The 23,651-nt window shown below is 52.1% G+C and overlaps 9 protein-coding genes across 9 annotated transcripts; 7 read left to right on the plus strand and 2 right to left on the minus strand.

Annotated features, from left to right (window-relative positions):
- Positions 1 to 374: 374 nt before the first annotated feature.
- On the plus strand, positions 375 to 3,887 carry EDD37DRAFT_136737 (uncharacterized protein). The gene is made up of 3 exons (XM_062809501.1): positions 375 to 737; positions 789 to 899; positions 1,002 to 3,887. The coding sequence occupies exons 1-3, from the start codon at positions 482 to 484 to the stop codon at positions 3,740 to 3,742; spliced, it is 3,108 nt and encodes a 1,035-aa protein (XP_062666776.1). The 5' UTR covers positions 375 to 481; the 3' UTR covers positions 3,743 to 3,887.
- A 457-nt stretch (positions 3,888 to 4,344) lies between these two features.
- On the plus strand, positions 4,345 to 8,090 carry EDD37DRAFT_136708 (uncharacterized protein). The gene is made up of 6 exons (XM_062809499.1): positions 4,345 to 4,483; positions 4,542 to 4,881; positions 4,937 to 5,769; positions 5,829 to 5,936; positions 5,984 to 6,232; positions 6,301 to 8,090. The coding sequence occupies exons 1-6, from the start codon at positions 4,472 to 4,474 to the stop codon at positions 7,900 to 7,902; spliced, it is 3,144 nt and encodes a 1,047-aa protein (XP_062666777.1). The 5' UTR covers positions 4,345 to 4,471; the 3' UTR covers positions 7,903 to 8,090.
- Positions 8,091 to 8,209: 119 nt separating this feature from the next.
- On the plus strand, positions 8,210 to 9,212 carry EDD37DRAFT_639220 (Glyoxalase/Bleomycin resistance protein/Dihydroxybiphenyl dioxygenase). Its single transcript, XM_062817152.1, has 3 exons — positions 8,210 to 8,354; positions 8,423 to 8,582; positions 8,648 to 9,212. Exons 1-3 carry the CDS (start codon positions 8,346 to 8,348, stop codon positions 8,947 to 8,949), a joined length of 471 nt encoding a protein of 156 aa, XP_062666778.1. The 5' UTR covers positions 8,210 to 8,345; the 3' UTR covers positions 8,950 to 9,212.
- Positions 9,213 to 9,509: 297 nt separating this feature from the next.
- EDD37DRAFT_639221 (gamma-glutamyltransferase) lies at positions 9,510 to 12,036 on the plus strand. Its single transcript, XM_062817153.1, has 4 exons — positions 9,510 to 9,902; positions 9,959 to 9,977; positions 10,034 to 10,374; positions 10,430 to 12,036. The coding sequence occupies exons 1-4, from the start codon at positions 9,723 to 9,725 to the stop codon at positions 11,741 to 11,743; spliced, it is 1,854 nt and encodes a 617-aa protein (XP_062666779.1). The 5' UTR covers positions 9,510 to 9,722; the 3' UTR covers positions 11,744 to 12,036.
- An 813-nt stretch (positions 12,037 to 12,849) lies between these two features.
- Positions 12,850 to 14,997, plus strand: EDD37DRAFT_595125 (carboxypeptidase D). Its single transcript, XM_062814570.1, has 4 exons — positions 12,850 to 13,243; positions 13,294 to 13,500; positions 13,550 to 13,642; positions 13,697 to 14,997. Exons 1-4 carry the CDS (start codon positions 13,054 to 13,056, stop codon positions 14,809 to 14,811), a joined length of 1,605 nt encoding a protein of 534 aa, XP_062666780.1. The 5' UTR covers positions 12,850 to 13,053; the 3' UTR covers positions 14,812 to 14,997.
- Positions 14,998 to 15,687: 690 nt separating this feature from the next.
- Positions 15,688 to 17,566, plus strand: EDD37DRAFT_136841 (trihydroxytoluene oxygenase). The gene is made up of 3 exons (XM_062809502.1): positions 15,688 to 16,204; positions 16,282 to 16,489; positions 16,545 to 17,566. The coding sequence occupies exons 1-3, from the start codon at positions 16,145 to 16,147 to the stop codon at positions 17,450 to 17,452; spliced, it is 1,176 nt and encodes a 391-aa protein (XP_062666781.1). The 5' UTR covers positions 15,688 to 16,144; the 3' UTR covers positions 17,453 to 17,566.
- Positions 17,567 to 17,624: 58 nt separating this feature from the next.
- Positions 17,625 to 19,281, minus strand: EDD37DRAFT_688233 (5-carboxymethyl-2-hydroxymuconate isomerase). Its single transcript, XM_062819956.1, has 3 exons — positions 18,623 to 19,281; positions 18,181 to 18,572; positions 17,625 to 18,126 (listed from the first exon to the last, which is right to left on the minus strand). The coding sequence occupies exons 1-3, from the start codon at positions 18,884 to 18,886 to the stop codon at positions 17,919 to 17,921; spliced, it is 864 nt and encodes a 287-aa protein (XP_062666782.1). The 5' UTR covers positions 18,887 to 19,281; the 3' UTR covers positions 17,625 to 17,918.
- Positions 19,282 to 21,139: 1,858 nt separating this feature from the next.
- EDD37DRAFT_639229 (catalase-like domain-containing protein) lies at positions 21,140 to 22,470 on the plus strand. Its single transcript, XM_062817154.1, has one exon. The coding sequence runs from the start codon at positions 21,187 to 21,189 to the stop codon at positions 22,429 to 22,431; it is 1,245 nt and encodes a 414-aa protein (XP_062666783.1). The 5' UTR covers positions 21,140 to 21,186; the 3' UTR covers positions 22,432 to 22,470.
- A 148-nt stretch (positions 22,471 to 22,618) lies between these two features.
- On the minus strand, positions 22,619 to 23,422 carry EDD37DRAFT_653211 (uncharacterized protein; the record flags this gene model as incomplete). The annotated part of the gene is made up of 1 exon (XM_062818535.1): positions 22,619 to 23,422. One exon carries the CDS (start codon positions 23,420 to 23,422, stop codon positions 22,619 to 22,621), a length of 804 nt encoding a protein of 267 aa, XP_062666784.1.
- Positions 23,423 to 23,651: the final 229 nt, after the last annotated feature.

Raw genomic sequence — 23,651 nt, forward strand, 5'->3', positions numbered from 1 at the left:
ACAATCCGTCTGTATATGCGGCCAAAAATGTGCTCTTGTTATCATGGCGGTGGTCCAATTGCAAAATTACTCATTTCTTCATTGGACGAAGCTCGTGGGATCGACGAAGACATGCTTCTGAGAAGGGCAGCCACGTTTCCGTCCCAAGATCTCGTCGTACCCGACCATCAGCAGCTTCCCTCTGCTGATGGACATCTTTCGGCCATTCCTGTTCATTCTACCTACGTCTGTGTCCATTCTACCTGTCATGACTTGTCTCATGCCTAAAACCAGTGCTCCGGTCAGCTATCATCACGTCATGCCCTGCACTCCGATTCATCCATCTCCCTTGTGATCTTCGCCCAAAGGTGTGACAAGAAGTACCCGAGAGTCTGGCCACCCGTCAAGTTTGACCTGCAGGTGCCCGTTCTTGCCATGGGCAGTCACAGGAGGAGGAAGAGAAATAAGGATAAGAGTCAATTACTTCACAACCCTTGGGTTGATGAGTCCAACTCAACTGAAAATGGCTCAACAGCCGTTCCAATACCAGTATGCACAGCTTCCTGTGTTCCAATGGAGAACTTTTGACCGACAAACCCTCACATTTTCTTCTCATCCTATCATACCACCTGAGCGGATGTACCCCAGCAATCCATATGCTGACAATCCCTTCAAGAACGAAGGACTTCCGCTACCAGAACATAACAATAAAGCAATATCAGAAGTAGTGCAGGAATCGTCGCCGCCGGACATGGAAGGTGGGTCGCGACTCGCAGTACAGGTGTCGAGCTCCTCTGACCTTGCTTTAGTGGTTGGTGAAGACAGTGCGGAAGATTATGACGATGCTAAGAGCACATCTACTGCAGATGCAGTTGTCGATGATCCGATAATACTGGACGAATCAAAAGCTGAACCTGAGGGTACGCAAAACACTGGTAGATGCGCACTTGCCCTGGTTGATCGACCTTGTACAGAGTCAGAGACATCTCTTGAGCCTGCGGCTAACGATGAGCTTTCGCAAGAAGAGAAAGGGGCCGAATTTGCCAGCGCCGACGGCAATGAAGGCAATGATCACCCTCAGGATGATGGTCCCAACGACGGAGTAGACGGACCACACGAAGATTCAGCTGACTCAGCTGCTCAAGCAGGAGGAAGCAGTGCAGAGGAGGTGCCCGAAACTGAAGAGCCTCCTGCTGTGGAGGCTGCCAGCGACGACAAACCCTCAGAGCCAGAGACAGTGGTGGAGATAGTCGAAAAGATGCAGGAGGCCGACGCTCCGCCAGAAGAGATCACTGAGGTTCTAGAGCAGGCAATGTCGGAAGTTGACGCAAGGTCTGACGACGAGGAACCTGGAAAGGGGGACAATGATACCACTGAAGTGGCAGTAGGGGAAGCGCCTGAAGACACAACTGAAGAGAAGCAGGGAGAATCAAGCGAGTCTGAGCCTGGCGGTGAGCAGAAAGAAAAGCCTGACGAGAAAGCAGAAGTCTCGGTATTGGATGAACCTCCAGCAGAAGACGCCGCCGCAGCCGCCCCTGTAGCAACAGACGAAAACTCACCTGCACAGGAAGATGAAGTGGCGGAAGACGGCCCTACCGAAGCGCCGGTGGCGACTGGTGCTCCCGAGAAGGAAGACGAGGGTCAAAGTAAAGAGGATCAGATGCGCGACACTCCAGACGCGTCAGCACTCGAGGGAATTGCGGATGCTAAGGAGGAACATCCAGCCATTGAGGAGCCTGTAGAAGAGCCTGCCGTAGGTGACAAGCCTTCCGATGATCATGCTGAGGATGCCTCGGCCGACGCACCATCAGCAGAAAATACAGAGCCTGCCACTGGGGATCAGCCCGAAGGCAATGTCGGCTCCTCTCCAGAAGTGGCTACCAGTGACGAGTCGCGGGCGATCGACGAGAACCCGGCAAGCAGTGGAGATCCTATTCCTGCAAAGGACGATGATACCGAGGCCGCACCAGCAGAGGTTCAGGAAGATTCAGCCGCACCCGAAGACGAAGACAAAGCTATCGAACCTGGTGACAGTGCCGATGCAGCATCTGATGATACTACCAGAGTGGAGCCCTCAGCTCCAACTGAGGATAAAGAGCCGCCAGATAAAGAAACGGCACCTGAAGACCCCGTTCCAGATGCTGACTCCGCTGATCCACCAGCTGAAGAATCTCCCTCTACAGATACTTCACCTGAGGAACCCGCCGCGGAGGAGCCGGCTACAGAGCCACCTCCTGCGAAAGAAGAATCCTCAAGTGAGGAGGCCGCACCTAGAGAGGACGCGCTACCTACTGAGGACGATTCTGGTGCCAAGCATGAAGCTTCTGCTGAAGACACACCCATAGAAGACAGTACTCCGGCCGAGGATGCCGCTCCAAGTGACGATATCAATGCGGAACCGCCCGCCACTGAGGAAGCTGGCTCGCTTGAGGAACCAGCTGAAGATGGAGTGGATGAAGAGCCCCCCAATGATGACGCTCCGGACGAAGGCGCAACTCCTGACGAAGCGCCTACCACGGACATACCTGCCGAAGAAGCAGCCGCAGAGGGGGCCCCTGTTGAGGAGGCTGTCGACCAAGTAGTAGAACCCGCGGAAGCGTCAGAGGAAAAGGATGCAGAAGAACGTCCTACAGCAGAGGACACAGCAACAGAGGGCGCGCCAGCAGAGGCACCACCGCAAGACGAAGCGGCAGCGGAGCCCATCCCAGAAGATGCAAACGCTGAAGAACCACCAGCAGACGACGCACCCGTTGAGGAAGCCCCTCCTGCGAAACCTGCAGTAGACGGAGAAGAGGCTATTGCTGAAGATGTTGTTGCCGAAGAGGCTATTGCTGAGGATGCCATGGAAGAAGGGGCTGCAGCTACCCTTGCTGCTACAGCCGCTGGGTCTGCTTCGTCTACTTCTAACAAAGGACACAGAGAAATACGGAGACGACGACGATATAGTACGCAGGAAATTGACTTGCACGGACATAAAGCCAAACTCGAAAGAACCAGAACTGAGGCAGGACTATTTCAGAGCGCCATTGCTAGAGAGATTGACAAAGCCATCGAGAAGAAGCACATTCGTCATGAATCAGCCGAGTACCAGGAAGAGCAGCGACAGAGGAGGGCAAGACGAGAGGCACGCAGAGCACAGGAGGAAGCAGAAGAAGCTGAAGCTGAGGCTGAGCGAAGGAGAGCAAGACGAGAGACTCGAAGAGCACAGAAGGAAGCTGAAGAAGCGGAAGCGGAAGCGGAGCGTCGACGACGGCGGGAAGAGAGGAACAAAGGCAAGGAGAGAGCAGAGCCTGTTCCAGTTTCTCCACGCGAAGGAGCAAGCGAAGCAGGAGGTGGAACGCGACCGAGCAGACGGAGGCCAAGTCATGCGGGCTCCTACAGCGCTGGTAGCAATTCAGAAGCCGTAGGCCCTCGAACTTTTCTGAAGAGAATTGGAACTGGCGAGAGTGATACTGGTGTACCCTTGTTGTTCAGGATTAATGACCCAGAACCACCGCGAGACAGGCATCGAGATGGAGAAAGAAGTCATCACCGCCAGAGACATCGAGATCATGACTCTGATCGGGCACAAGAAAGCGCAGGCGAAGGCAGCTCTCGACAGCATAATGATCCCGGGGGCCGACCGCATCTGTCAAGGCATTCGAGCTCGCGGCACTATCACGACTCTCGTCCAAAACCGAAGCTAGGGGTATTTGGGAAGGTGATCAACAGCATTGTTGAACACACTCAATTGGGAGAGTTATTGCGGCCGGTTGGCGCATGAAACTTGGATGGGTACATTGGTCGGCGTCCGATGGATCAAAATTAGGGGACCGGCGATGGAGACATGGAAGAGATTCCGCACGGGCAGCGGTTGTACGATCATGGGACATTCATTCTACGATGTGGTCGAGTGGGTGGTACATTGTATACCTAATGTGTAACGAGGAACGATGTATGGGCTACGTACGACAGTCAGAAAGGATACTATGAACAATACTCGCACTTTGATAACGAACCATGTTCCTCCAGATGTCAGAAGGGAGAAACCATGACAGTGTACCCATCTACCATTCATTTATTCATACACTCATCCATCCACCATATCCTTGAGTCCGTCTGTCGGTATCTGATGCCCCGGCGATGCACGTTAATGCATATCCCCCGCAGTTGGGGAAATGCGGAAAAGGGGGAAGTGAACAGCCGCCGCAAGATCTCCCCCAGAAACATCTCTTTTCCTTTGAAATTGCAACGGTGATGACATGAATAAATTTCACAAGATCTCCTCTCCCTCTCTGACCGCCGGGCCTTGCCCGCTCGGCGCGATGATCTACCGGAGGACTCCATGGACACCACCGGCATGTACCTCAGATCGTCGCCCTGGGCGAGAGGTCAGGGCTGCCGCTCGTCGTGATCATATATCACCGACTGCATCTCGATTTCCAGAAAGGTTGGCTCGACATACCCCGTGGTGACTATCTGACTCTCCAGTCGAGGCTCGTGCTACAGCAAGATGATACGTAAGGTACGGTACAGTTCTACCTTGGCAGATTGGTATCGAGAAGCATGCTAACCAGCTACAGATTTTGAGTAGCAGCTTACTTGCTATCTCACTGTACGGCACAATTACTGCAGCACTGCCTCAGAATCATACCGACCCATCAACAAATGCAGTAGTAGACAAGGGCACGTTCAGCGATCCGTCTTTCAATGTCCGACCAAAATTTCGCTACTGGGTTCCCGATGCTTCGGTGGATCCTCAGGTTGTTGCCAGCGACGTGAGTGCTGCTGGTCGTGTCGGAGCTGCTGGGCTTGAGTTGCTTGGGTACTATCTTTACGGCGGACCTCCTAGCAATGGAGCAGGTCGAGGAGTTGGAGCTCCAGTTGATTGGGCTACTTATGGATTCGGAACACCGGCCTGGCGTAAGTGAAATTGACGATGATTTTATCTTCGGCAGTTATCTGACTGCTGCATCAGACGATATCTTCCAGACATTTGCGCAAGCTCACAAGGATAATGGTCTGATCATGGACTTCGCCATCGGACCCAACCAAGGCACTGGAGTCCCGGCGCCTGAAGGTAGCGATGGCCTCATGTGGGATCTAGTGGCTTTCAACGTTTCCGTGCCAGTAGGCGGATCTTTCGATGGAGTTCTCCCAGGATGGGGAACAGGGAAGCTGGAGGCGGCAATAAGTGGCCTCGCTACCGCCTCTTCCTTTGAAACCAGTCTCGGTCCAAGCCTGCCGGGAGACATCCCTCTGAACAGAACACAGATCACACTGTCTGAGGCGAGCCTGACGGACGTAACGAACCAGGTTGACGCGAATGGCCATCTGTCTGTGACGTTCAACGCCAGCACATCAGGCAACATCAACAACACCATATTTGCGGTCTACCTGATCCACTCAGATTACAGGGCACAAGATGGACCCGAAGATCTAGGTGGTCCGCAAACACCAGCACAGTCATTCATCCAGAACGGCTCCTGGGCGGCCGACCACTTCTCTGCGCTCGGTGCCCGCACAATCGCGAATTACTGGGAACAATATATCCTCGTCAATGGAACTAGAGAGCTACTTATGGACGTCGGGAACTACGGCTGGGAAGATAGTGTCGAGATCGACGCCAACGTCTACTGGACACAGAATTTCTCAAGTCTCTTTGAGGCAGACCACGGCTATTCGCTCAACAAGTGGCTGCCGATCCTGTTCTCCGAGAATGGTCACGCAAAGGAGTCGGATCCTCCGATCTGGTGGATCACTGATGCTCCTGACAACGGTGAGAGCAGAAGAGCGGACTACCGAGAGACAGTGAGTCAATTGGCGATGATTGAGGACTGGGAAGGTCACAGAGCTGACAAGTCTGATAGCTCGCAAAGCAATACCAAGCTTACCTTTCGACCCTGAACGTGTGGGCAGAGCAGTATCTCGACCTGCAATTTTCGTCTCAGATCTCGTACAATCTGCCGATGGACATGGTAAGACCTCTTCTGAGTGACTACGACCTGCTAGTAATGAACTACAGCTCGCGAATATTCCTAGTGTTGACGCTCCCGAATGCGAATCCCTCGACTTCAGCGACCTGATTGACGGGTACAGGCAGTATGCAGGCCCCGCAAACCTCGCACAACGACGCATCGTATCGTCCGAATGCGGCGCCGTCAAAGGCGAGGCATTTGTTCAATTACTCCCCGAACTGCTCTGGCACGTCAAGCGCTCCTACGCCGGCGGCGTCAATCAATTCGTTTTCCACGGCTTTCCGTATTCTGGTGATGTAAGTCATCATTCCCACTTAAAGCAACCCATCGTGGAAATGAGATGGTGGAGCTGATCTGTGTCCAGTACGGCAACACAACATGGCCGGTCTTCACAACGTTCAACTACCAGTACTCAAGCATGCACGGGCACAATGACCCAGGGTGGGATTTCTACCGCGACCAAATCGACTTTGTCGCCCGGAACAATTTCCTGCTGCAGTCCGGCGTGCCCAAGTTCGACGTCGCGTTCTGGCAGAAAATGACGACTTACCCTGGACATATCCAGCTTCCCACGTACGCACCGACGGACCTCGAGGCGGCAGGTTATACCTATGAATACCTCAGTCCCGATAACCTTGACCTCCCCGCGGCAAGGGTCGAGGACGGGATACTCGCGCCTGACGCGCAGGCGTTCAAGGCGATGGTCGTCCGGGCGAACGATTCATTGACATTGCAGGGCGCATCCAGACTCGTGGCCTTTGCGCAAGCTGGACTCCCATTGGTTTTCTCTGGCGGTATACCTACATCGTTTCTTGGGACGATCACCAATGTGAGTGCTCTGAGCACAGTCAATGCTTCTCTCAACGCGTTGCCTTCGCTGGGCAACGTGCACGTTACATCCTCGTACGACGGGCTCGCGGATACGCTTGCATCGTTGGACATCGTGCCAGCGACCAAAGTCAGCGCCAATGGGACGTGGTTTACTTTGCACCGACGCGACGACTCAGCTGGGGCGGATTACTTCTACGTGTACAACGATGCGATGGAGGCGGAGCATGGTCAGGGGTACACAGAAGGGAGCATTGAGTTTTCCAATGTCACTGGCACCCCGTATGAGTATGATGCGTGGACGGGTGAAGTCGAGCCGATTTTGACGTACACTTCGAGCAATACTTCGACGACCATCCCGTTCGAGTTGGCGGGGAATGAGTCGACGATCGTGGCGTTTCTGAATGACACTACGGTGGCCAGCTTGGGCTTGGAGTCTCCTTCAGCGCACTTGACGAACGTCTCTTTGGGGATCCTAGATGTGAAGACTGATTCAAATGACAGCCACAGCGTTGTCCTGCAAGTCGGGCCTTCCTCGTCGGGACGATACTACAGTACCTCCTCCGGGAAACTTGGGACGGTGGAGCCTTGCTCGGCGTCGACCCTGACCTTGGCAAACTGGACGCTCGTCGCGGAGCACTGGGATCCACCTGCCGATTTGAATATCACGACGGGCACGCAGAAACATAATACCACGCACTCTTTGCCGATGTTGGTGTCGTGGCAGGATATTCCGGGGTTGCAGAACGTTTCTGGGAGGGGATATTACAATGCGAGTTTTGTCTGGCCTTTGGCCTCGACTGGAAATGGCCCAACGCCAGACGGGGCGGTGATTGATTTTGGGTTCGTAGTGCATACTTTGCGAGCCTGGGTCAATGGTATGCTATTGCCTCCGTTGGATGTCACGAGGCCGCGGGCGGATATTGGGGATTTGCTGGTGCAAGGTGTGAATACGGTGGAGGCTCTGGTTGCGACCCCGTTGGGGAATGTGATGAGGCCGATTTGGGATGAGTTGCAGACGAGTGGGACGGGGCCGGCGAGTCCGGGGGCTGGAGGAGTGCCGCCGCCTGTGGTGGACTATGGGTTGATTGCGGATGTCAGGGTTGTGCCTTATGTTGAAATTGTTGTTGAACTATAGGGGAGCAAGCAGCATAGGCCGCTATGTTTATGCCTGATCAAGGACGTGTCCAGTGTGTGCTGGTGGGATATTTCGGCACGGATACTGCGTGTCTCCACAGTTCACGCGGTTGCGGCCCACTAGACTAGGCAGAGGGTGTAGGCAGGGGCTGTTATGGCTGACTGAAATATCTCTTATTGTTACAGCAAGTACGAAGTACTTTTGAAAGCAACTTGTGGAGTATCAGGAACTCCTCTGCTGGTGAACCGGAACAGTTCCGCTTTCAGCGCTCCTTAAGGTCTTAGATTCATATCATATTCTGTCGTCCGCTGTACTTCTTGAAGCAATCGTACGCATGAAGCAGAGTCTGCTTATGGACAGACCATTCGTGAAGGCTTAACATAGGTCAATCGCGGATACCACACGCGTCGGACTACTACTCTTTTCTCAGTGACGAAAGCGGCATGCCCACGGTGAGTGTCTATAGCAGTTGTAGTGGGTCATGTACGGCTTGTTGGACTGATATCATGTACTTTCGAAGGCAACTCTCAAGATCAACCACGTCGGCATCTCGGTACCGGACCTCGACGCCGCTGTGGCTTGGTACACCGAACACCTTGGCTTCCGGCAGTTGAAACCGAATGTACTCCACAAGCGAGATGAGAGCATCGATCGAAATAAGGACAAGAATTTCTTTCGCAGTGAGTGCTGTTCCGGTCGACATAGTAAGGTGTACGGTCTGACTGAGCATCATCACGAGCCAAAGTCCACCCCGAACCTGTCCGAGAAGTGAAAGTGGCTTACCTTGCTGCTGGAAATGGCATCGGATTTGAACTGTTCGAGTTCTTGGATCCTAAGCACCAGGTCTCGCCCGGTTTCGGACCAGACATGTTCACGCGGACCGGGTGTTACCACATCGCGGTGACGACGGAGGATCCTGTGGCATTGTGTGAGAAGTTGGTAGGGGTTGGTGCTACTCAGATTGGAGATCCGGCCAGGCTGGCTAATGGCGATGTCGTCTTGTATCTGAGGGATCCTTGTGGAGTCATCCTGGAATTGTGTAGCTGAGTTCGAGACGTTTGTGGTCGATGGACGCGTGGGCGGACATTGAGATGATTCACCAGACAAGGTCTCTTCCAGCAAGAAGGGGAGCTCGTGAATGCTGCAATTTTGGGATGGATCGCCGGGAGCAAGTCGTGCATATATACCTATCTTCAACGCCTCGAGCCAGAACCACATATTCACCCCATGAATACCGCATCAGAATCACTCCGAGGGTATCTTGTGCCTTTCACTCATTAATAGAGCCTACCAACACCTAGCTTCGGTACCTGGCCTGATTATGGCTTTGTCGTGTTCAGCACGACGCAGCGCGTATAGCTTCCGCAAAAGGATCGGTTCCTCACCATTCAATGCCCGGCCAAAGTTGGCTCTTATTCGTGGAGTTCGTTTAGTCGTTCTCGAAGAAGTGAGAAAGAGGCTTGCACGCCGACGACGCCGTCTTATCCGGAGGTCAATGTCGACGAGCCTCCGAAAACGGGCCAGCGGGGAAGTCCATTCTGCAGCTCAACGGGACCTGCCTGAAAAGCACAAGTCGGCACGTCATTGTGATGGAGCAGAATTTATTTACTGACATTCGGCTAAAAGAACAACCATTGATGGACTGCTCGCCGGGGTGTAGATTATGATATGAAGACGAGGGGTATGGAAGTTGTATCCACCGCTCATATATCTCTACTATCCTACTCAAGTTTACAGGATTGAGAGTGCTTTGTTTCCTATCTTTGCTTACCATCAGTCTGCGCAATCGCATCTCTCACGCAATCATACAGCCTCGAAAGATGGGCTCAACAGCGCATGAATTTAAGGCGCAAGCCACCTTCCCTAACAGCAGCCCAGCATTTATCCAGTTCGCTAGCAGGAGGAGTGTCGTGCACAGCACGAAAGGTATAGTAGCATGCACTCAACCATTGGCCGCAGAGGCAGGACAGAGGATATTGAAGCAGGGTGGTAATGCTGCAGTATGTCCCTTCCCCCAATCATAGTCGCATGACCAGCATGGCTAACGTCTCCCTAGGATGCAGCCGTCGCAGTCGGTATGTCCAAAGTCCTTGCCCGTTACTACCAAGCACCTCCTGACACTCTGGGTCAGCCGCCGCCTTGAACATGACCGAACCATCCTCGACAGGCATTGGAGGCGACATGTTCTGTTTGTTCTTTGACGCGAAGACGAAAGAGGTAACCGCCCTGAACGGCTCTGGACGCAGTCCCAAGAACACTACGGTTGAACAAATCAGAAAAGAGGTGGGCAAGACACAAGGAAACATCCCTACCCATAATGCGCTGTCTGTCACCGTGCCCGGTGCACCTGCAGGCTGGGTGGACACCATTGAGAAGTTTGGTAGTGGTAAAGTGAGCCTGGAGCAGATCTTGACACCAGCAATTCAACTGGGAGAGGAAGGCTTCCCTGTCAGTGAAATGTCGTCCGTCTTCGTAAGTCGTTCTTGTATGTAACTTCAAGCCCTCTCTGGACTAACGCGTCTTTCAGTGGCAACACGCCGAACAAGCCTTGAAAGAGGCGTCGCCCAATTTCAGAGAGATGCTCAAAAAGGACAAAAAGGCAGAGCAGTTTGCCCGCGCTCCTCGCGCCGGAGAGATTCTCCAGAATCCATGTCTGGCCCAGACATTCAGGACACTAGCATCAGAGGGAAAGAAGGGATTCTACACAGGTCGCATCGCTGAATCAATCGTAGACGTGCTGAATTCGGCTGGTGGGCACATGGAGTTGTCGGACCTCGAAGACCACATGAACCGCGGACCAGACTTCCCAGAGCCGATCTCGCTAAAATACCGAGGGCAAAATATTAAGAACAAATCCTCCCAAAGACTTACAGATAGCAGCAAGGACGATTACTACGTTGAGCTCTGGGAACATCCGCCGAACGGTCAAGGCATCGTGGCCTTGATGGCGTTGGGCATTCTGGAAGAGCTTGAGAAGACTGGACAGATCCAGACTTTCGCTCAAGAAGACCACAACAGCGCATCATACTTGCATGCAGTTATCGAGGCTCTGCGGATCGCATTCGTGGATGCGGCTTGGTGGGTGACTGACCCAGATTTCATGCCAGTGAAATCCAAGGAGTTGATTTCCCGAGAATACCTGGCTGAACGTGCAAAGCTGTTTAACAAAGAAAAGGCCGGCGATTTTACCAAGGGAGAGCCGAAGCGAAGCCCTGCGCAAAACCATAGCGATACAGTCTACTTCGCCGTGACGGACAAAGATGGAAATGGATGCAGTTTCATCAACTCCAATTATGAAGGCTTCGGGTCCTGCATCATTCCACAAGGGTGTGGTTTCACGCTACAAAACCGAGGGTCGAACTTTGACCTTGGTCCTGATGACCACCCCAACATCTATACGGGAGGGAAGAGGCCTTACCATACCATCATTCCGGGACTGATTACCCATGGCGATGGAGCTGACCGGCAGCTGCACTCGGTATATGGCGTTATGGGGGGTTTCATGCAGCCTCAAGGTCATGTCCAGGTCCTGCTAAATATGGAGGTGTTTGGACTGAATCCCCAGCAAGCTTTGGATGCGCCGAGAATCTGTATCGGAGCAGGGATGCCGACAGAGGGAGAAAAGCAGATGAACCAGATATTCATTGAAGAGGGCATCGGTGAGGCGGTGGTGAAAGCCTTGAAGGATATGGGCCATGATGTCGAGGTGATCAATGGTTGGAGCCGAGGCAGATTTGGAAGAGGACAGGTGATTCGACGACATGTGGATGAAGAGACAGGACAAGCGGTATTCAGTGGTGGTAGTGATCTTAGAGGAGACGGACTTGCCTTGCCAGCATAGAAGGGTATATGCCAGACGATATCAACGATGCTCTGACATGTTCATACTTCGTATTCAACAGCCACATCACGTACTAACTTAGCATTTTGAAAGTGGCTGGACCGTCCGCCACCCGCAAAGCTTTATAGTGATGTGCACCGGACGATGCACGTCATCGGCTGCGGTGCCGAATACGATGACACGTGCGGAAAAGTCTTGGGTAACGACACAAAACACCAGATGTCCTTCCAGGTGGTTTGTCCGTCTGCTCAAAAACCGATATCAAGCTCTCAATGCTATTTTGGTAAGATTCCAAACTTCTACATATGCCTTGTACGACTCGGCAATCTCTATCTGTCTGTTATCTCGGCTTTCCAGGATGTTTCATTCGGTGACCTGCCACAAGTGGTCTAGCAAGCTTACCTATGGGGTTACAATGGAGGGGGCGGGTCAAGCTCCATTGCTACAAGACTTCTGGTCCAGGGTTGTTGCTTCTTTCTATCCAGAAGCTCCTCTTTCCTTTTTGCCCTTATCTTTCATTCATTTGGCCCCCGCATTGCTTTTTCAGCACTCGAGTGGTCGAGAACTCACGATGAGAAATCACAGCTACCTCTTGAGATTGGCATTCAACCCTTCCTACCCTCAGATTGCAACCTCCTGCTACACATTCAATCACGGTAAAGACACTCATCTTCCACCTCCAGCTCCGCATCTCAACGGCTTAAGAGGAAAGATCGCCAAACTCCGTGTCGCCATAGGTGAACTATTTAGCTTCCTCGGTGATTCAAGTGGAGAACTGGTGTGGACTCTACACTTTGTATCGATAGCAGGGTTGCTTCAGCTTTATCTTTGTCCTAACTCAGGCACACGATCTTACCTTGACGAATCATCACCCTGATCAGCTCGAGGCTATCCTGATAAGCACTTGTGGTCTGAGTATTCCCCCGGGTTTCTACTGCCGTCGCTGTCAAATCATCAGTGTCGCTGAAAGTGTAATGCGTCATGTTCTACGGATTCTTGCAGGGTAGACTGCATGTCCACTCTCACAACGTCGCATCCTGAGCTTCGATGGCAAAGACCTCGGCTTGCGGTGCCTGAATTCCATGCCAAAGCCCACATTACTGTGCGATCAAGCTGCCTGATGCGGTTACAAGTTACCATAATGGTGGAGAACGACCTCATTGTGCAGCTACAGGTAAGCTCTTGAGCAGGGTTCAAGCGAATTGTTCAAGCTCTCGGGGTAAGTGCTTTTTTCTCTCTTAAACTCTTTGAATCCCGCCTGCCTGCCGTTGCCGTTCCCTCGCGCAGGTCGATTGTTTCCCAAAATCATCATGAGGCTCTCACTCGTTGCTTTGGCCCTGGGCCTTTCCTCGCTCGTTTCCGCCAAGCAGAGAAGTGCTCAACATGTTGGAAAGAAGCATCTCGATGAGAAGAGGACTACATTTGCGCCGCGGTCAGCTCCAGCTCATGCGCAGCATGAGAAGCGCGCCGGATCTCAGTACTTGACCAACGCAACCGCACGTATGTTTGCGAACGGTACATTTGACACAGATGTAGCTAATCCTTCCTAGCATTTGCGGTCAACGGCAGCGCTATCCCACTGGTCCCATTCGACGTTGGCGAGTCTTATGCCGGTCTTCTCCCCATCTCCGACGCAGCAAATGCGTCGGAGCTGTTCTTCTGGTTCTTTCCGTCCGAGAATCCAGCTGCAAGCAATGAAATCCTCATCTGGCTGAACGGTGGTCCGGGCTGCAGTTCCTTGGAAGGGTTTCTCCAAGGTAAGCAGACGCAGATACGGACTGGGATTTTACTGACGGCAGTCGATAGAAAACGGACCGTTCCTTTGGCAATATGGCACATTCGCACCTGTGCCAAATGTGTGGTCGTGGACAAATTTGACGAATATGGTCTGGGTTGAGCGTAAGTCTCCGCCCTAACATGAGAACCGAAGAGGAAACTAACAAAACCTTTCAGAACCCGTCGGAACTGGCTTCAGTCAAGGCACCGTTACCGCAACCTCCGAACTCGATATCGCCGCTCAATTCTTGGGCTTCTTCAAGAACTTTGTCGACACCTTTGCTATGCAAGGCTACACCGTCTACATTGCAGGCGAATCATACGCAGGATACTATGTGCCTTACATTGCGGATGCCATGTTCAACGCCAGCGACACTGAGTACTACAACATCAGCTCGATCATGATCTACGATCCCAGCTTGAGCTACGATGTCGTGCAAGAGCAGATCCCAACGGCGGCGTTTGTTGACTACTGGTCCAACTTGCTCGATCTGAACGAGACCTTCACTGCACAATTGCACAACATGTCCCACGTCTGTGGATACGATACGTTCCTCGATGAGGCTCTTACCTTCCCACCTAAGGGACCGTTGCCCACGCCTCCTAATGTCGACCTCAGCGACGACAGCTGCGACACCTTTGATCTTACCTTCAACGCCATCTCCGAAGTCAACCCGTGCTTCGACATCTACCAGGTAGCCACGACGTGCCCTCTGCTGTGGGACGTATTGGGCTTCCCCGGATCGTTCGACTACGTGCCTGACGGAGCTTTCATCTACTTCAACCGCACCGACGTCCAGGAGGCCATCCATGCCCCGATCATGGAGTGGGAGGAATGCTCCAACGGCGACGTATTTGTCAACGGAACGGACAACTCCCCACCGTCTGCGCTGAGTGTTTTGCCCAGCGTGATTGAGCAGGCTGACCGGGTTATCATCGGTCACGGTATTCTCGACATGGTGCTCATCTACAACGGCACTTTGGTCGCCATCCAGAACATGACCTTCAATGGCGGCCAGGGCTTCTCGGTTCCACCATCAGAGTTTGATGACTTCTACGTGCCTTACCATGTCTCATATGACAATCAGCTGGGAGATATAGCTGGAGCGGGCAACATGGGTCACTACCACACTGAGAGAGGATTGACCTTGGTGACTGTGCAGCTTTCCGGACACATGATTCCTCAGTATGCTCCAAGCGCAGCGTACAGACAGCTCGAATTCTTGTTGGGACGGATCCCGAGCTTGGGAACGATAGGCCCGTTCACCACAATGAACGGAACGAGTTACTGATGATGAGAGCGTTGTCATCAGGTTGGGCATGAAGCAGGATGATAGATATGTCTAATGTAATATGAGATAATGTCTTAGAGGGGCAAAAGCCTGAACAACAATGCGGAACGCACATCATTCTCTTTTGCGTGCCTTGTGATTACCTCCTTCCAGCATATGTACCTACCAGGTAGGTAGGCATGCAGGAGACGATTTTCCGTGATAAGATAAGATAACATTACATCTTATCTACCCCTCCATTGCTCTTGCCATCAGATTCGAGGAAAATCTGGGGAGCATTGATCACCAAGCAAGGATGCTCCTTCATACCAAATGTAAGCAAGCCACGATCCATTCGCTTCGAATGACTATCGTCTTTCATGTCCAACCAGGCTGAAAGTGTCCCACCATGTTCTGAGTCCTCCGGGCGACCCCACATAAGGCAGGCCTCTCACATCGTGGGGCCCTCTGGTCCTTATCCTATTCGAAACAATGACTACGTCAGTCCAGACATTAAACGAGGTTCGACACTGACCAGATGGACTGCTATAATACATTTCAAAAGAGCAATCTGAACAGCAATAATAATTGTAAAGGGGACCACTGCCCATCGACATGGTGCGCACTAAACGAATCTGTCATCTTCAACGAGCAACAAGGGAGTTTTTCCGAAAGGATGAGACGTCAAATTGCTCCGTGAGAGCCACGGTCCGCGGCATTGCACGCAACACCGCGATCTGCTCGCGATTCTCGGTGGAGGGGTAAGCTCGTAAGTCTAGGCCCGAAGTACACCTAACAAATCAGCGTTCGGGTGCTTGCCCTCCGGATTGTCACCTGCAGGCCGCCTGTTGTGGGGAAACAGTCGCCTCGGTCAGATATATATATATTTTTTATCTGGCGGATAAGTAGTCGTCAGATCACAGACTTGTCAATGTGGGTTTGACCAACACTACCACACTTCTCCTCTTCGAAATTTGTCCCCTGAAGACCACGACTACAGACACACCAAGTCCACGATACAAACACAGGAAGTCTCCCAAAGAGTAAACGCTGAGCTTCTTGAAGAACAAACGGAGCTGGTTTTTCCCCGCTCGGACTATTTTCAACTGCCGATTCTCGAGAGCCACGCCACTGAGCGAAGACACTCCGATCGACGACACGGACATAATTCAGTCTACACGTCGACTTCAGGAAGCATAAGGCAACTTCATCTGCTTGGACTGAAGATCTGCACCTGAATCATTTCAAATTCAACCCAAACACTCGTTGACAACGTTCCCGTGCAACCAGTGTACTCGTTGACTGCAAGTCAACCTATATCCTTCCATTTGATTTTATCTCAATTTACGACAAAATGAACGACCCCGAGCAGCTCAAGCACAACATCACCGAGGAGAAGCTTAAGAACCAAAAGGTACGTTCTCTCCTCGTTCTTCGGCAGGCAGATACTGCTCTGCCATCCTGGTATTTGACCTAACTTTATGCCAATAGCCCTCAAATGGCAACATCTCCCGTGGCCCATCACCCAACCGTGGTTCATCTCTTCGTGATGTTGAAGCCATCGGCCCGGACTCGGAATCGAAGCGAGAATGGCAGAAGAAGCGCGGCATCGACAGGTCGAAACAGGTCCGCATAGTCAAACTGAACCACACGCGTTATCAACACCCCGACTTGGCTGTTATTACCACATTTTTGAGAGGTAAGCACGGCCCTGATTTCGGAAAGAGTGAGCAGAGGCCTAACGAACGATGCAGATTTCGGCATGCACGTCACCAAAAAGAGCGATAACGAGCGATGGTTCCGCGGCTACGGACCAGACCAGTACGTCTACTATGCGAAGCAAGGACCCAAGAAATATTTGGGTGCGGCCTTCCAAGTCGAGTCCCGCGAAGAACTCGAGAAATTGCTCAACCTTCCCGGATCGACCGTATTGACCGACGGCATCGAGGAAATGAAAGACGCCCCTGGCGGCGGGTACATTGTCACCATCGCCGACCCCGAAGGTTTCCCCGTCAGTTTCGTCTACGGCCAGGCCGAGATCAAGGAGGAGCGCAAGAAGCCCGCGAAACTGTTGATCAACGACGAGGTCGACAAGCCACGACAGAAGGCCTTTCAAAGATTCGAGCCCGGTCCAGCCGAGGTGCACAAGTTGGGCCATTTCGGTCTGAACGTGCAGGACTTTCCCGCCCAGATGGACTGGTACACACGGCACTTTAACCTCCTTCCGAGCGATATTCTGTACGTGCCGCTTGAAAAAATTGACCCCGAGACCGGCAAGCCCGCTCGTAAGGAAGTCGCGCTGTTCGCCATGATCGACCGTGGTCAGGACCTGACTGATCACCACACCTTCTTCATGACGACTTTGAGCGATGGTGTGGAGAAGCACGTACACCATTCGAGCTTCGAGGTGCATGACTTCGACACCCAATTGCTGGGTCACCACTGGCTCGCGGAGAAGAAGTACGAGAGTGTCTGGGGCGTGGGGAGACATATTTTGGGAAGCCAGATCTTTGATTACTGGTGGGATGTGAATGGATTCATGGTCGAGCATTATGCGGATGGAGATTTGGTCAACGAGGATACCCCTGTGGGATATGGACCTGCTGCGAATGAGGGTTTGGCGGTCTGGGGGCCCGAGGTTCCTGGTGCGTTCTTGGAATAAGGTCGCAGACGAATGGAATGGCTATGACGGTGGGAGACTGTCTAAGATATTTGGTTGTGACTGTCCGTATGTATACCTTGTTAGCCAATATCACGCTTTTTGCTTTCACGTTGACCACGATTGATACATTTTACTCGAATCACTTCCTGGACAATCAAGTCGCCATGGCTGATTAATCTTTGGCGTTGCAAAGGGGAGTTCCGGATCCCATGAAAGTCGGCTTTTGCTCGTGATGAGCAAGGCTACGTAAGAAAGGGGGCTGTAGAATGCTCCATGGTTCGGGCTTGGGAATTTGTATCCTTGCTCTATACAATTTTAAAATACCTTCTCCACTGTCTGCCTACATCTTGTTGTTCAGATGCCTTCTGGTGCTTTCTGCGTACAAGCTGTTCCCCATCCAATCTTGTACCGGTGCTGGCCTGTCGCGAGCCCAACTCCAGCATCTTTCACCCCGCACGGTCTAGGCTCACCACTTCTCATAATGGACCTTGTTGATCAAAGTACCAATCTTCTCAATCTCGACTCTGATATCCCCACCATCCTCGAGGACGACTTGTGGTTTTCGGAAGAATCCGATACCGGCGGGAGTTCCGGTCAGGAAAATCGTGCCGGCTTCCAAGGTGGTGCCCTGGGAAAGGTAGCTGATTTGCTTTTTAATGTCGAAGATCATGTCCCTAGGTAAATTCTGTTAGAATCGCGAGGAATGTCTCAACATGCACAACACTTACTTGGTGTGGCCGTCCTGGACGGTGTTACCGTTGTAGATAGCCTTGATGCCCAGCGTCTGAGGATCAGAAATCACATCCGTTGTGACGAGGACAGGACCAAGAGGGCAACTTCCATCCAGACCCTTGGAGAAGGACCACTGGGTTGTCAACATCTGCATCGTTCGCGCAGAAACGTCGTTGCTGCAAGTATATCCGAGGACATAGTCCAGAGCCTTCTCTTCTGGGATGTCACGACCAGTCTTGCCAATCACCAAGCAAAGTTCGGCCTCGTAGTCTGAGCTTCCGTCTTGCGCGGCCTTGGGAACAGGGATCACGGCTGGGTAAGGGTCGGCGAGAGCGGTACGGGGTTTGGTGAATAAGATGGGAGCTTTGGGCAGAGCCATGTTTGCTTCCTGCTCGAATTAGCATGCCGTCCTTCCAGCGCAGAACTGGAGTGACTGACATTTGCATGATCCTTGTAGTTCAAGCCCAAGCAACGGATGTAGTTGCAGTCTTCGGTCGAGACGGGAGACAATAGTTGCTTGACAGTGTAGACAACGTCGGTCACTTCTGGTGCAAAGATGGTGCCATTGATCAGGTATGCTTCGACCTTCTTGCCCTCGAAGGTAGCCAGTCCAACATCGCTACTGGTGTCCACGAGTTGACCCAGATGGATTCTGGAGTCTTCGTTTGCGACGAAGCGAATGATGTGTGTTGCTTTGGTCATTTTGGCGGAGGAGGTACGTCAATTGGCTTGAAGATTCTAGGTAAAGGAGGTAAACAATGATAACTATCGCAACAATGTCACGAGAAGAACAGTTTAGCAAAGACGTGCTTCGGGAAAGTCTCAAGATTACCGTGCTTGAGAAACAAACCTGCAGCGACACAACCCACGGAAGCTAGGTATACGTGGGGCACTTCCGTGGGTTGTGTCGAGAAGCAGGGCAAGGCATGATTCCGGGCAAACGTCGCCATGTTTGTCACCATCTGGTTCGGGGTAATTGTGAAGGGACTGAAAATCACCCCGCAGCGAACGGTCTGACGGACTCGAGTCCGAGGCCCCGTGCCACATTGGATAGTAGAGACGGTGATTGATCTAAGTGCCGACGGGGGTCAATGATGAGAAAAGAGGGGTGTTGTTTGCAAGTATGGTGGGGAGAAGCTATGCAGACCGGAATGCCGTCTTTGGCCGTGACCGTGGCTTGGCATTCATTTCTTGCCTTCGCTTTCTCATCTGGAGAATGCATCGCTCCGGGGAAACACCATGAGTGAACACGATTATCCCTACAACCATAGTAAGGTGTCTCTTCTCGGCAGTCGGTGTTGCAACTGGGAGTTCCATGCACGCCTTCATGTACTTCTAGGCAAGCCCTACGAACAGAGAGTAGATCGGTCTCAGATGCAGTCACAACCTGATTTCGGCACCTGTCAAGGCACAGAGGTCATCAGTGCCTGCGAAATTGACGACATGTCCTCTGGTGACACTGACTCATCACAACTATTTACAGATACCGTGTTGAGTCGTCGCTGAGGTCTTTGGCTTACAATCATATCCCCAAAACGGCCATTCATCTTCAACCATCTGGGGACTGTATATATATCATGAGAATCATGAAACGTTTGCCACGTGTATCACAAGGAGAAGTCGTGCGCCCACCGCGGAACAGGTAACCCTAACCCTGGGATTTAAACATCTTCCGATGCATCCGGCAGAACCCTCTGCCAGCATATCGGCCAACCTTTGTTATTATTTGCAGTGTGTTAGAAAGGCTACGTCGTCTTTTGCGGTACCCCGCTGGGAGGGATCCGGATATCCCATTTCCAGTAGCTCCCGCAAGGGATGTCTGACTTGCATCGAGTTTCTCGATGAACCAATACGAGAGGTTGGCTTGGTCAAATCGTGGAGCGTGAGTGGTTTCAACGATATCGTTGCTCGCTCAACATCGCTTCTTTGGGCAGGTAGGAGCGTGGACGGTTCTCAGTCGTGGCCTATGCTAGTTATCTCCTTCAAGCCGACATCTGCATCGCATACAAGATCATCACGACTCCCGACGATTGATTGGATAATGTGGCGAGGAGAATAAATGCGGGCTGTCCCCGATCTGGTGGGATTGCCACGATTCGATGATATCATCTTTCCCATCTGCACGGACAACATGCCTTTTGCACACGATGCAGGGTCGTTATCGCAAACTCTGAATGCAAGAAGATTTTCCCATACGCATCAGTCAGGTCATTTGGTGGCACACGCTAACAATTCTGCACCTTGAATGTACAAATCATCGAGAGTTCGAGACGCGTGTAGTGTGTCATCGACGCCATCAGCCAGTCAAACATGTCGATGCACTCCAAACACTACGGTAAGTGGAAGTTTCGATAATGTCCCTGCATCCTATCAAGTTGACTGCTATTCAAACCCTCTGGATCGGTACTTGTCTTGTGTCCACCATATAATACTGGCCTTGTACTGAATTTGCCTCCCTGCTCACGTTCATATAACACCGCACCCATTCATAATCCATGCAGTCCATGCAAAGAATCATTCAAGCTCCCATTGAAACCATCAAATCTACCATCATGGCACCATCAGCAGATACATCGTTCTCGGCGCATGTCGAACATCAGTTCACATCTTATGAGCATGACCGACAGTCTTCCGGCAAGGACACTGTCTATGCAACGAGCAATGGCGTCCCTATGCCTCACCCATATGAATCTCAGCGATGCGGCGAGAACGGCCCTCTCCTCCTCCAGGACTTCCACTTGATCGATCTCCTCTCCCACTTTGATCGCGAACGCATTCCAGAACGTGTTGTCCACGCCAAAGGCAGTGGTGCCCACGGCTTCTTCGAGTGCACCGATCCCGCCGATGACCTGACCTTACTCGACATTTTCGGCACAAAAGGCAAGAAATGTGGACTTACCATGCGGTTTTCGACCGTTGGTGGCGAATCTGGTTCCCATGACTGCGCTCGAGACCCAAGAGGCTTCTCGGTCAAACTCAGAACCGATGACGGCAACTGGGATATGGTCTTCAACAACACACCAGTCTTTTTCTTGAGAGATCCAGCCAAGTTCCCTCACTTCATCCACACACAGAAGAGACACCCATCGACGCACCTCACTCACGCCGATGACTCGACCATCTTTTGGGATTACCTTTCCCAGAACCCTGAGTCAATTCATCAGGTCATGATCTTGATGGGCGATCGAGGTATTCCCGACGGCTACAGGTTCATGCACGGCTACTCAGGCCACACCATGAAGTTCGTCAACAAGAATGGTGACTGGGTTTACACTCAGATCCATCTTAAGTCGATGCAAGGCACCAAGTTCATTACGCAGGAAGATTCGTTCAACAAATCTCCGGATTATTCGCAGAAAGACCTCTACGAGGCCATCGAGAACGGCGATTTCCCTAAGTGGTCAGTCGAGGTTCAGACCATGACAGCTAAGGAAGCTGAAGACGTGTGGGAGAAGCAAGGCATCAACGTCTTCGACCTGACCCACATCTGGCCACAGAAGCAGTTCCCACGCCGCAAGATCGGTGAGATGACTCTCAATGAGAACGCCATCAACTACTTCGCCGAGATCGAGCAAGTGGCTTTCAACCCCTCACATATGCCTCCTGGTCTTGAGCCATCCGCCGACCCTGTCCTACAGTCCCGTCTGTTCTCGTACCCTGATACCCACCGTCACCGTATCGGCGTCAACTACCAGCAACTTCCTGTCAACGCACCACGCACAGCTCATAAGTTCGGCAATTTCCAGCGCGATGGATCCATGGCTTTCTACAACCAGGGAGGTCGAGCCAACTACCTCTCGTCCATTGACCCGATTCAGTTCCGTGAGCGTTCTGTCGACCTTGACAAGACTCACGGACACTTTCAGGGCGAGGCAATCACATTCTTGTCTTCAATTCGGCCTGAAGACTTCAACGCGCCCCGAGCGCTGTGGGAGAAGGTCTGGGACGAACCCGCTCGTGAGCGGTTCATCAACAACGTCTCCGGCAAGATGGAACTTTGCAGCAGCCAGGAAATCCTGAAGCGCCAGATCGCCATCTTCCGTGAGGTCAGTGACGATATTGCCACGAGATTGGAGAAGGCTACTGGCATCAAGGGCTACGATGGTATCAAGGATATGAAGTTCAATGGCACGCACAATGGCATGGCTAGTGATCCTAGCGCCAAGTATGCCAATGGCGTCAAGGCTGCTACTGGAAGCTCCATTACCGGCAACAATGGTGCCCCGACGAAGGGAACGCACAACTAGATTCTAGGTGTTGCCTCTCTATGAGTTTGATTATGAAGGACATCTGTAAATGAAAAATGAATGGTGTTGGTGGTACAAGGTACAGGATTCTCATAATATCATATTATATGCTAAATGACCACAAGCCCTGTTCCAGCATTTCTTTTCATCAATCCGCTTGATCATTATACGCTGTCGAGAAATAATATCATGTCTTCGCCGCTGTGCCATTACTACCCGATTTGCCTTTGCCAGATCTAATTTCGAGTTTCGGCGGTTTCCTCTTCGGCTTTGACTCATCAGACACGCCTGCCTTCACATCAGGAGTACTCTTGTCCGAAGCGTTGGCTGCCTGCTCTTCTTTCCCTTTCTGTGATCTGATTTCCAGTTTCTTGGGCTTCCTCCGTGGCTTCTGTTCGCCACCTTGTTTGCTGTCTGCCGTACCGCTTTCCGAGTTTGACTGTTCGGACTGTGATTTATAGTTTTGTTGCTCTTTCTCCAGAGCATCGACCACTTTCTCTGGATCCGCGTCTTCGAACGGTTCCTCTTTGCCACCCAACTTGATAAAGGGCCCACGTATAGCACCGACACCAGTGCCGACCAGCATACCTAGGCCTGTCGTCGGGACCATGGCAATTGCACCTAGAACTGTTCCCAAGCCGGCTCCGAGACCGATTCCTGTCGCGGCGCCTATGCCTCCCCCAAAGCCAAAACCTTGCCAACCGCCGCTCTGCAGACGTTTGGCCATTTTGCTGTGACCGTGAGCCTCCATTTCTTTGTCGAAGGCTTCTTTGAGCATGCTTTCCCGTTTACTGGAGTTTAACATGTTCATGGCTTTGGATTTGAGGTCGTTGGCCGATGATTCGGCTTTTTGAGCTTTCTGTAAGCTTTCGATCGTCTTGAGCATTTCTTCTCTGCTCGGCATCTCGCCGTTGGCGTTTTTGGGCAGGCCATCGCCCTCGCCGCCGTTGCCTCCGCCTCCACCGGACATAAACGCCTTTGCCGCTTCCATTGTTGCTGGTGTTTCGCCAAGAGATCAGGTATGATGATGTTGGAGAATCGATGGTTGTTGTGAAATAGATGAGGTCGACGTCATTGTTCTCGCTGAACCCTGGCACACCCCCGGTCGTCCAGCGAACCAATCAATATTTCCCATCTGTGGAGGAGACATTTTGGCGATTTTTACGCCAAAGTTCCTTCCCAAACTCATACCTGTGATAGTGTTTCCAGACGATCACTGT

Source organism: Exophiala viscosa (assembly GCF_022695815.1).
Source record: "Exophiala viscosa unplaced genomic scaffold EDD37scaffold_11, whole genome shotgun sequence".
Lineage (NCBI taxonomy): Eukaryota > Fungi > Ascomycota > Eurotiomycetes > Chaetothyriales > Herpotrichiellaceae > Exophiala > Exophiala viscosa.

What these genes read in the sequence shown, in the direction of transcription:
- EDD37DRAFT_639220 (XM_062817152.1), top strand. An exon ending in GGACAAGAATTTCTTTCGCA is followed by an intron (nt 8,583 to 8,647) that starts GTGAGTGCTGTT and finishes CACGAGCCAAAG; the next exon opens with TCCACCCCGAACCTGTCCGA.
- EDD37DRAFT_136737 (XM_062809501.1), top strand. Translation starts at nt 482, where the DNA reads ATGAGTCCAACTCAACTGAAAATGGCTCAACAGCCGTTCCAATACCAG. An exon ending in GTCGCCGCCGGACATGGAAG is followed by an intron (nt 738 to 788) that starts GTGGGTCGCGAC and finishes ACCTTGCTTTAG; the next exon opens with TGGTTGGTGAAGACAGTGCG. An exon ending in ATCAAAAGCTGAACCTGAGG is followed by an intron (nt 900 to 1,001) that starts GTACGCAAAACA and finishes AGCTTTCGCAAG; the next exon opens with AAGAGAAAGGGGCCGAATTT.
- EDD37DRAFT_688233 (XM_062819956.1), bottom strand. Translation starts at nt 18,886, where the DNA reads ATGACCAAAGCAACACACATCATTCGCTTCGTCGCAAACGAAGACTCC. An exon ending in ACTACAAGGATCATGCAAAT is followed by an intron (nt 18,573 to 18,622) that starts GTCAGTCACTCC and finishes TAATTCGAGCAG; the next exon opens with GAAGCAAACATGGCTCTGCC. An exon ending in GTCCAGGACGGCCACACCAA is followed by an intron (nt 18,127 to 18,180) that starts GTAAGTGTTGTG and finishes GAATTTACCTAG; the next exon opens with GGACATGATCTTCGACATTA.
- EDD37DRAFT_136841 (XM_062809502.1), top strand. Translation starts at nt 16,145, where the DNA reads ATGAACGACCCCGAGCAGCTCAAGCACAACATCACCGAGGAGAAGCTT. An exon ending in AGAAGCTTAAGAACCAAAAG is followed by an intron (nt 16,205 to 16,281) that starts GTACGTTCTCTC and finishes TTATGCCAATAG; the next exon opens with CCCTCAAATGGCAACATCTC. An exon ending in TATTACCACATTTTTGAGAG is followed by an intron (nt 16,490 to 16,544) that starts GTAAGCACGGCC and finishes CGAACGATGCAG; the next exon opens with ATTTCGGCATGCACGTCACC.
- EDD37DRAFT_639221 (XM_062817153.1), top strand. Translation starts at nt 9,723, where the DNA reads ATGGGCTCAACAGCGCATGAATTTAAGGCGCAAGCCACCTTCCCTAAC. An exon ending in GTGAAATGTCGTCCGTCTTC is followed by an intron (nt 10,375 to 10,429) that starts GTAAGTCGTTCT and finishes CGCGTCTTTCAG; the next exon opens with TGGCAACACGCCGAACAAGC.
- EDD37DRAFT_639229 (XM_062817154.1), top strand. Translation starts at nt 21,187, where the DNA reads ATGGTCTTCAACAACACACCAGTCTTTTTCTTGAGAGATCCAGCCAAG.
- EDD37DRAFT_136708 (XM_062809499.1), top strand. An exon ending in GAGCGGACTACCGAGAGACA is followed by an intron (nt 5,770 to 5,828) that starts GTGAGTCAATTG and finishes CAAGTCTGATAG; the next exon opens with CTCGCAAAGCAATACCAAGC. An exon ending in ACAATCTGCCGATGGACATG is followed by an intron (nt 5,937 to 5,983) that starts GTAAGACCTCTT and finishes AATGAACTACAG; the next exon opens with CTCGCGAATATTCCTAGTGT.
- EDD37DRAFT_595125 (XM_062814570.1), top strand. Translation starts at nt 13,054, where the DNA reads ATGAGGCTCTCACTCGTTGCTTTGGCCCTGGGCCTTTCCTCGCTCGTT. An exon ending in CTTGGAAGGGTTTCTCCAAG is followed by an intron (nt 13,501 to 13,549) that starts GTAAGCAGACGC and finishes GGCAGTCGATAG; the next exon opens with AAAACGGACCGTTCCTTTGG. An exon ending in GAATATGGTCTGGGTTGAGC is followed by an intron (nt 13,643 to 13,696) that starts GTAAGTCTCCGC and finishes AAAACCTTTCAG; the next exon opens with AACCCGTCGGAACTGGCTTC.